At 41.6% G+C, this 10,154-nt stretch overlaps 1 protein-coding gene across 4 annotated transcripts in view; it reads right to left on the reverse strand.

The window, feature by feature from the left end:
* The window catches only part of LOC135107887 (homeobox protein Hox-B5-like), an 89,632-nt gene that overhangs the window by 13,154 nt on the left and 66,324 nt on the right, over nucleotides 1–10,154 (reverse strand). For all 4 annotated transcript variants that reach the window (XM_064018248.1, XM_064018249.1, XM_064018250.1 and 1 more), the window contains one exon: nucleotides 10,069–10,154. This exon is cut by the window's right edge and continues 246 nt beyond it. In XM_064018248.1, coding sequence (XP_063874318.1) covers nucleotides 10,069–10,154 — 86 coding nt within the window. The remainder of the gene's footprint in view (nucleotides 1–10,068) is intronic.

The raw sequence follows: 10,154 nt of genomic DNA on the forward strand, positions 1-10,154 counted from the left end.
GATTACTTCATTACTCTTTCCTCCCTCTCTACCTCTCTCTCTCTCTCCCCAATATTGAAAAAAATGCATATTCGGAATTACGTGTTCTAGTATGCATAAAAAAAAAAAGATTGATAGCTGTAAGCGATTTTTTTTTCTTGGTAATTTGGTTTTCCACGAGATGATAAGTGTTGCAGGGTAGTTGCTTAGTTAATAGTGTGCAGTAGTGTGTTTGTATATAGTGTTGCATGTTATAGCATTTTTGTGTTGCATTAGGAGTAGCTAGTGAGTTATGGTAATTCTGTGTTGAAAAGAGTGATGTGTGTTACAGTACTGTTGTGTTGCGTGGGGTGCTGTTGTGTGTTATGGACGTTCTGCGTTGCGTGAAAAGAAGTGGTGTGTGTTATAGAAGCTATGTGTTGCTTTAAGAGTAGTGTTTCCGGTAAAGAAATTCTGTGTCACTTGGAAAGAGGCGCTGTGTGTTACTTTAATTCAGTGTTACATGAAGAGTGGTGATGTGTGAAGGAATTCTTATAGTATCTCCTGTGTCACGTGTTGAATGTTGTGCGTAATTCAACTTTTTTGCGTTGTTTGAGGTATACGTGATGTGGAAAGTGGGTTGTGTTTGCTGGTGGTGTGTTGATATTGAGATCCTTGTGTTGGAGGTCGAGTCCTTGAGTGATGCATTTTGTGGCTGGTGTGGTCTGTGGTTTCATGAAGGACGTGATTCATAACTCCACTGTTCTAGGATGTCGTCGTACATTTCTTTCAGTTTCTCTTGACGGCAAAATAAAAACAAATACGTCTTTGGATAATCCCGTGTAGTTATTCTAGATATTATTCCACTTTCGACGTAATTGTTTTGTTTAAATAGGAGCTTATTGGTCAGCCATTTGGGTTTTATGGATTGTTAATTTGTAGTCTTTGGTTAGATTAGATTAGGTTAGGTTAGGTTAGGTTAGGTTAGGTTACGTTAGGTTAGGTTAGGTAATAGTTTTGTTTAATTGGCAACTGATTGGTTTGCCATTTGGGTATTAGGTATTTTTTTATTCTTATTTGTCGTCTTCCATTCCATATAACTTGCATCTCTATATTCAACAATCCTGTGAGTGTTTGCGTGTATGTAGCGCGTGAAGAAGTGATGTGAAGTGACTTCCAGCGTCCGACTGTCTGTGCGGAAAAGTTACTGGGTCCCTTGCGATCCTCGACATCCATTTTCCCCTTTCATAATTCAATTTACCTTCCATCCGTCCATTTCTTCATCATCTCCCGCTCCGTCCCTTACATTCACTTCCTCCATTTTGCCTTCCTTGCCTCCTAACTTCATTCTTCACCATCCTTCCTTCCCTCTTTCCACGACCCTACTCCCTTCCTCCCTCTATAGACCCCTAGCCACTCGTTCCCCTCCCTTCCTTCCCCTTCAGTCCCTCCTTTCCTTCCCTCTGGCCCTTTTCCACCGCCCCGCCCTTCCTCCCCGGGTCTGGATGCGTCTTGACATATGATGGATCTATCCAAGAGCGGCACCTCACTGCTCGTCACTGGTTAGTTGTCCCCTATAATTATGTCAGCCAGGCCCTAACAAAGGATAGATGACGGGACGCTGATTAATGGCTCTTGATGTTATATTAAACAATGATGGTTTCTGATACGGCCATGTTGAGGGGGCCCCGAACGAAGGAAGGAGGGAGGAGGCGAGGCAGCAACACCAGCCAACCAAGAACGGATGAAGGAGGATGGGTGGGAAGAGAGAGAGTGAGAGAGAGAGAGAGAGAGAGAGAGAGAGAGAGAGAGAGAGAGAGAGAGAGAGAGAGAGTGGTGACGGTACTGTTGATGGTGGGTGTGGAGTGGTTGTGGTGTTGTGTTATGCTGGTGAGGACTCATGGCTGTGTGTTAAGCAAACCGTAGCGACCTTCATTTCAGTGTTTAGTTTGTGCAGAGGGGGTGCAGATGAAATTCCATAAGAAAATAACGTTGGTAAAATGATGAAACAATAAGTGATGGAAACACAATACCAGGAAGGCGAAGTAATATAAAGAAAATAACGTTGATGGAATGATAAGATAATAAGAAACGGCAACACTATACTATGGAGGCGAAAGCATACACGGGAAGGAGAGTAAAAAATGAAGTACACAAGGAATCGAGAGTGTTGGTGGCAGCGCTGCAAGGAATGAACTGGCCGCTTAGTCTTACAAGATTGAGTTTGAACTGAGCCCTCCCTGAGTGGTTTAACATTACAGATACCACTTCAAACGACACGCCGCGCTACGTCACACTGCGCTCTCTACGCATTAAAGCACAATACCACGCTTGCAAACTGTAGAAAATATGACTAGACATCTAGAGAATGTAACACATTTGGTATTCCTTCATTCATTTTCTTCCACTTGCTAAGTAAATTTTCCTTCCCAGATCAATAGAAAGGGATATTAATTCAACCACTAAGGTGATTCATAGAGGAAATATATAAATATCTTAAGGACTCAAGATGTTTAAGACACAAAATAATAGATACACTAATACCCCTTTCATTTATCAGATAATATCAAGTTTTCTTTCCGAGGATGAGTAAGAACTGTGCATCAAAACCCAATAACACACAGTAAGGCAGAAATATAATAAATGAAATAAATATCTTGAGGAACCAACATACTCGGCATATCCTCATTCGCCCCTTTCATTTGCTTGGTAATCACGAGTCTTCCTTACCACGGAGAGAGAGAAAAGGAAAACAAAAATTGCAAAGCTGAATCCGAGGCACAGAGAGTTTCATCTGACAAAACAAGAACACCCAACGAATTCGAGGAAAAATCTGTTAATGGACTTAGATCCCAGACAAGGCGGGTCGACCTCATGCATAAAGGAGGAGCCTGATTCATGCAGTGGTCTCTAGACGCGGGCGGAAGACGAGGGAGTAATTAATTTTAGGATGGGAAGGATGTGAGTAGGAAGGAGGTAGAGGAGGGGAAGAAGGAGAGAAGGGAAGTATGTCTGTATGAAAGAATATAAGGATTAGAAATGAAATGGATCAGGGAAAATGTGTGTTTTTTTTTTTTTTTTTATGAAATACGGGTAGGTTGAGGAAAATATGCTTGTGAAAGAATGAAGGGACTAGATGTGAGATGAATGAAAGGAAATACGTTTGTGTGAAAGGTCGAGCCGGAAAGAAAAATTGCATGAATTAAATAAAGGAAGAATTGGTAATAAAATGGATTAAGTGAATAGGAGGAAACTTTATGATAAAAAACTTTGCCACTTGGACAAAGGAATTACGTTCAAGCAAATAAGAAATTTTTGAATGTCTGAAGAAAATAAATGGGTACATAATTACGATAAAATAAATAAAGTAAGTAAAAAAAATATATTCTTCCATCACGTGGTCCTCATCGTCATTTTTTCCTCCTCCTTCCTTCAGAAATTTCCTTCTAAGATTTACATACACCTTCTCAATCAGTGTCGCTCATAGAAGGCTATATATTTAAAAGTTTTGTCCATGGAGATCTGCACAGCATCCCAGACTGCGAGATGATGTAACTGTGGGGGCATCTGGTGTGTGTGTGTTTGTGTGTGTGTGTGTGTGTGTGTGTGTGTGTGTGTGTGTGTGTGTGTGTGTGTGTGTGTGTGTGTGTGTGTGTGTGTGTGCGTGCGTGTGCGTGTGCGTGTATACTCACTAGATTGTTAATTTGAACAATGAAAAAATGCAGTAAGTAGATTAACAGAAGAACAAAATCAAAGAGGAAATAGAAGAGGAAGAGAAGATAACAAGAAAAGAAGGATAAAGAGATACTGAAGGTGGAATAAGAGGAGAAGACAGAGGCGGTGATGATGGTGGAACAAGAGAGAAGCGTAAGACGTGGTTGTTGATGGGCTGGTGATGATGGTCGGTGTTGAAGTAGTGGTGGTGGTGGTGGTGGTGGAGGTGGTGGTTCCAAAAGAGGACTGCATGCATGACATCATAGAAATATTAATACTTTAAATTGCGTGTTCCGGACGAGTGCCCTTCATTGCGACACCGACGTACGTACAAGTTAACGTTTTTTTTTTTTTTTTTTTTTTTTTTTTTTTTTTAATATAATTTTCCTTAGTGTCGTTATACTGTTTTCATGTTGTTAATTTGCTTCGGAGTTTTTTTTCGTCACATCCTATTAGTGAATTATCTAGAAGCTTTACATCGGGTGTCAGGGGAATGTAGGTTGGGGTTAGATTACCTGTGGATAAGTTAATCTTTTGTGCCTCGTCCAGTCCATACCGAAGGCAGGAAGATCCACCTCAGGAAGTATGAGTTTATTCCTTTACGTAGGACAGTAGACGGGTTTTTGTGGGTGGGGAGGTTGTGATGTGGAAACTTTCGGATGTTGTGGACCACTTGAGTGTGGTGGGCGGGTGGGTGGTGTTGGAGGAGGTGGAGACGTGCCTACAGGGTGGATGATAAGTTCGTACGAGAACCTGAAGGCGAGGAGGAGTGGAGTAAACGTGGCGATGTCCGTGCGGGTGGTCTGTGGGTGGTGTACGGGCGGGGAAGGCAGAGGTAGGGTGCGGGTGTGCGGGCGGGCGGGTGGGGGAGAAAGCCTGGGTTATCGGTGGGCAGGATCGGCGGCCAGGGAGCCTCCGCCGTGTCCTCATCCGTCACTGTCACGGCAGACAACTGTCCCGGTGACGCCACGCCATTCACGCCACGGCTGCCGCTGCTGCCGCCAACGCCGACGCTGCTGCTGCTGCTGCTGCCTCCGCTGTTGCCTCTCCTCCTACTAATATTGACTGATCCCTGCCGTGGCCACTGCCAGCTCCCTCCTCCAAGCGGCATAGCCCACCATCGACTCGGCGTTGATTCTCATGAACTAAAAAGATATTCGACTAAGCTGCCTCGCAGCAGCGAGGTCGTCTGGTCTCCCCCTCTTCCTCCCTAGCCTCTCCTCCACCGAGACTCCCTTTGCGGGCTTCCCCACAGAAAATATTGTTCCCAGCAGTTTCCTGTCTCTCACAGCGCAACCTCACAGTTACCTCTCCACAGTGAGCTATGATGATCCTGTCTGGTTGACCATTTAAGTTACCGCAATATAAGTAATTAGCCAGTAATTCCTCAACCATTGCCGCCACTGGTAAGTACTGCGATCTGTTGCTGAGCTGAATATGAACACAAAGTACATCATTAGTTTTGAATGTTAGGTAGCACACTTATCTATATTAAAGACACCGACTTCCTTCATCGCTATTTATCTCCGTGTCACTTTCGCCAGTACACTTTCACCCTCGCACCATCACCTCATCCGCATTACTATTCAGTCCGCTTAAAATACCATTATCTTTTTTTCTTCCACTGCCGCCATTACTCTTGCGTACTACAGTCGCTTATATCTTTTTTTCTCGTTTTCTTTTCTCCCTCTTATCACAGTGCGATATTCTCTCGTCACCGCTATCTCTAACAAGCGCACTTACCCTTCTTTACTGTGTTCCTTTCTGTACTTTTCCTTCTTGCCTTCACACGATAATTTTCTTTTAAACAACACCAAAACACTGCTTGACAATGCTGGAAAGAATAGCAAGTCATATTTGAGGACGTGATTCGAGGAGCTATCGTGGTGCAGACTTATGGATAGGAAGCAACAGTCACGTAACTCCTTTAAAATGGCAGCATTTCATACACTGAACAGGAAGGAAACGGATACTGTTCGCTAATATATACAGTAAATTAGTGTGTGTGTGTGTGTGTGTGTGTGTGTGTGTGTGTGTGTGTGTGTGTGTGTGTGTGTGTGTGTGTGTGTGTGTATGTGTGTGTGTGTGTGTGTGTGTGTGTGTGTGTGTGTAGGTGGGTGGGTGGGTCTATGTTGTTGGTAGGAATGTGGATTAGTGTGGAAGTGAGGGTAGTAGTGGTGTACTGAATGTGTGTATACTCGTATGTGACTGGATGGGTGGATGTATGTGATGGACCAGATTTGTGGGTTATTGTGGTAGTGATGGTTTACACTAGTGGTTATAGTGTGTGTGTGTGTGTGTGTGTGTGTGTGTGTGTGTGTGTGTGTGTGTGTGTGTGTGTGTGTGTGTGTGTGTGTGTGTGTGTGTGTGTGTGTGTGTGTGTGTACTGATGCACGTGCAGTAAGTGGATTGTACCTTGGGAAAGACAGACCCGGGGGACACAATACTCTGGCTGGATAAAGGAAGGACAGCTTATTGACATTCTGATCACCGTGACCCGCATAGGAAGTCGCAAATTATAAAGTAATTAGCAGACAAATGATCCGCACTTTTCATCTATCCCTCAATTTTGCAATGCTAACTATAATCATGGTGTGCGAGGGAAGGAAGCACTCTGTTACTGTCCCGCGCTAATCTCAGGAAGCGGAAGGTCGTTTGTGTTGATACGGATCATTCCTACGGCCCCCTGGTAGGAAAGTGTCTCATTTCTTTGCTCAGACAAAACAACATCCACTACCTACATTTTCTCATACTGAACATCACAAGTTCCTAGTGCCACTGAGTTATATTTGTTTATTTGTTTTACCTACCTCAGGCATTACTCCTTGACCTGTATTCTCAAATGCTTCAAAAGTTTCAGCGTCTTAGTCTGAGTACTCTTAGTAAGCTTCAATATAAGTTTTTTTTTTTTTTTTTTTGTGTGTTTATGGTTCTAATGACAACCTGAGAAGGATTCTGTAATATCACTGAGAGCTAAAACACACCCATGAGATTCCAACTATGTCTATGTTATGAAAATAATCTCTGACACAACAGAGTGTTTAAGAATACAAGCCTTAGTCTATCCTCCTTAAGCCTCACACCTTTCCCTCCTTTGGCAGAGCTCCACATGTCTCACTCCTTGTCTAAGTCACATACCTTTCACTCCCTTTTTTTTTTTCCTTTAACGAAATTCACTTCCCCATCTTTCACTCTGATGTTACTTAACTCGTTTTCTGTTAGTAAGCCTAATAGTTCCTTATTGGTTAGTAGTTTTATGTTCAGTTAAAGGCTGCTTCTAACACTTACCGCAGGGACTTGAACCGACAGGAGTATAGCGATCCAAGACTCTTACATTCAGGTATGAAAATAATAGCAACGTGATTCCACCTTCGTGTTTAGTGATGCAGCGTTTCAACACCAACCCTCGACTTTTATGGCCAATACGTTAAATTGTTGATATCATTACTCATCAGTAAAAGGATAACTAGTTTGAGTTTTTGTCTTGATCTAGAATTATGGTCATTCCTCATGATACGTTTAGTGTGATATTAAGCGTTGTGTTTTCATCCCCTCCATCCGTTATGAGAGTTTTACGAGTGAGTAATGAAGTGTAATAAGGATAATTCTAGTATCACATTCTGCAGTAGATCGGTGTGCATTTGTCTAAGAGAAGCATCTTTATGGGAATAACCACAAGAGGGCGGGACCAAAATACCGCGCATAAAAAAAAAAAAAAAAAAACAGATTTCCTCAATTTAAGATGATCAAACACGTTTTTTTCTTTTTTCTTTTTTTTCTTTTTCTTTTTTTTCTCTTTTTTTTTCTTTTCTTTTTAGATATTCGTGTTTTCAGGGAAGCAATGTAATACAACACGTGGATATTTTTTACTTTACGTGGAAACTAGAGACCGTGCAGCCTCATCCAAGAATGCAACGTAAATGTTTTAACTAAATTCATCATTCGTATATTCCTTAAGGGAGAAAAAAAAAAAAATGAAAATGATGAAAACACACCTGAACGTTTGTGTGTCGCGGAGACAATGCAATTTTCTCACAAGCTCACGCGATTTGTGAACGTAAGGAAACAACTCTACAATCAAGGTGAATTAGGGTCTGTAATAGCAGTGAGGAACGCGACGCTAAGTCCTTGAGAGCCGCTGTGTTAGGAAGTGAATTACCTCTTTGATTACCGCGCCTTGCAGCCTCGATGACTCCAAGGCAACGGGACGCTCTTGTCTCCTTCAGGAAATCGTCAATTTTTCTTGTGTTCTTCACGTGTGACAGGTAGGGTCATCCTTCTCCCTCTCATCCTCTCTCTCTCTCTCTCTCTCTCTCTCTCTCTCTCTCTCTCTCTCTCTCTCTCTCTCTCTCTCTCTCTCTCTCTCTCTCTCTCTCTCTCTCTCTCTCTCTCTCTCTCTCTCTCTCTCTCTCTCTCTCTCTCTCTTGACTAGTCTCTATAGAGTGCCTTCACAGGCTTTTTCAGTATATTATTACATATATTCTGTTGTAATGAAATGTATGGAGTATTTTCTCTATTTCTTTTAGCTGCTTGTTCCTTTACTTTCAGTCGTAGTGACATGAATTTTAAACTGATTTACATTTAACTTGCAGTTACATAAGTTGTCAACAGATAAAAGAATATTATGATTTTATTTATTTACTAAATGAATTTATACTTTATTTCCTTCCCTTAAATACTATTTTTCGATATCCCTTCACTTTTGCATCATAGCTCCTCGTGTTTCCTTCTCTCCCACCAATACTATGCAAGATGACGTATATACATTGCCAACAACAACTAAAAATAGAAGGTATAACTTTGCACCGCCGCCACCATAACAGCCATCCTTCCCTCCTCCCTTTACATGACGTCTCGCATTACTATTTTTCTCCCCCTCGTCTCCTCTCAGGTATGGCGGGCCTCGGCGTGTTGCAGCATTAATGGACGTAACCCGAGTGAGCCGTGAACGCCCACTCAGGTTGCTAAAGGTTCCGATCTCTGGTTGTGATTCCTTGCAGCCAACAAACCCTCACGTCTCTGAAGAAAATATTTCAGGGTCTTTTTCAGTGGCGTATAGAAATATTTAGCTCTAATGATTCCTCGTATGAGTTAACAGGTGAGAATGAAGGACCATTGCTTAATTTATAATAGTGTTATTAGATCGTGATATTAAACTCGCTTGGAGAAAGAAAAATAGTTCAACTATATTTATGTAAAAAAATAATAAATACTACTCTACAGAAAGAAGCATTCTAATCATATTGATTTCTGGTATAAGTTAAGAGTTCAAAATTAATCATAATTGCGACATATTTCTGGTACTATTGTGACTCAAAATAATTTTTCTCGGGAGTTTAGAAGGTAAGGCTCTTCTATCGGTGTCAAAGAAAAAAATGTTTAGAATAAAATATTTAAGATAAAAATATGAGGGAATATTGTTGCGTGTCTAAGACTGTTGTAAGATCGTAATATTAAACATTATGACGAGTGTCTCCTCGTGGTCACCTGTCCAAGCCTCACCCGGAAAGGCCAGGTGTCCTCCCTTGCCTCCTCACTCCCCCCAACGCACACACCTACAGTCATCCGCTCACCATTGTACTGTCACTCACACTCACATTCCCCAATCATATTTTTATGTCTCACTCCATAGTGAGTGTTATTGTTATTTTAGTACTAAAAAAATGGTATGAAGTGTTTTTTTGCTCTGCCGCCAAGTTTGTTGATAAATATTGGTGAAGGTAATGCAGGCAAGGCAAAAGATAATGGTGATTTTGCAACTTGCATACCAAGCAGAGTGAAGGTTGGTAATTATGTGTATTTTCGACGTAAGTTTCTCTTGTGCAGAGCATGCCGCACACAAAGGAAAGAAACGAGTTGTTGATTTTACTTATATCAGCGTTTCATCTAATATTGTCCTGCTGAATCCTTAATTCCACGAGACGAGGAAGCGGGAGATATTGAATTTTCTAAAAGCTCGAGCTGTAATGTAAATAACGTTTTTAACTTCACGGTTTCGCCCCGCAAATAGTGTACGTATGGCTGGCTAACTATCACTTGTCAAGCAGAGAATAGTATCTTATTAGTATATTTTCACTAATAATAGGCGTTCAACTTAATGACAAGCAATTTAGTTTGAATGAACAATTGACGAAATATTAGATATTTGATAAAATGGTTCAGACGTATATTTCTGAACGTATATTTCGTAAACGTATCTTATTGAAACAAACTAAGAAAAATAACTGAATAGAGTGTATAATTATTCAGAAAAAATAAACAAGAAAATCTTTTTTAATCAAGCAGGAAAAGTCACTCACGGATGACCTTCACCGGCCAGATAGGCTGTCGTAAGATTAGGCCTAACCAGAGACAGACAGGCAAGGGAGGAGAGGGGGGAGGGATGGGGGCACTCACCTAGTAGTAGCCTTTTGTATCAAAGTCGGCTAGGTGAGGGTGCAGGTGGTGGGGGTGCATCATCTGGTGGTGCATCTGGTGGTACG

This window comes from Scylla paramamosain, chromosome 16 (genome assembly GCF_035594125.1).
Source record: "Scylla paramamosain isolate STU-SP2022 chromosome 16, ASM3559412v1, whole genome shotgun sequence".
In the NCBI taxonomy this organism is placed as follows: Eukaryota; Metazoa; Arthropoda; class Malacostraca; order Decapoda; family Portunidae; genus Scylla; species Scylla paramamosain.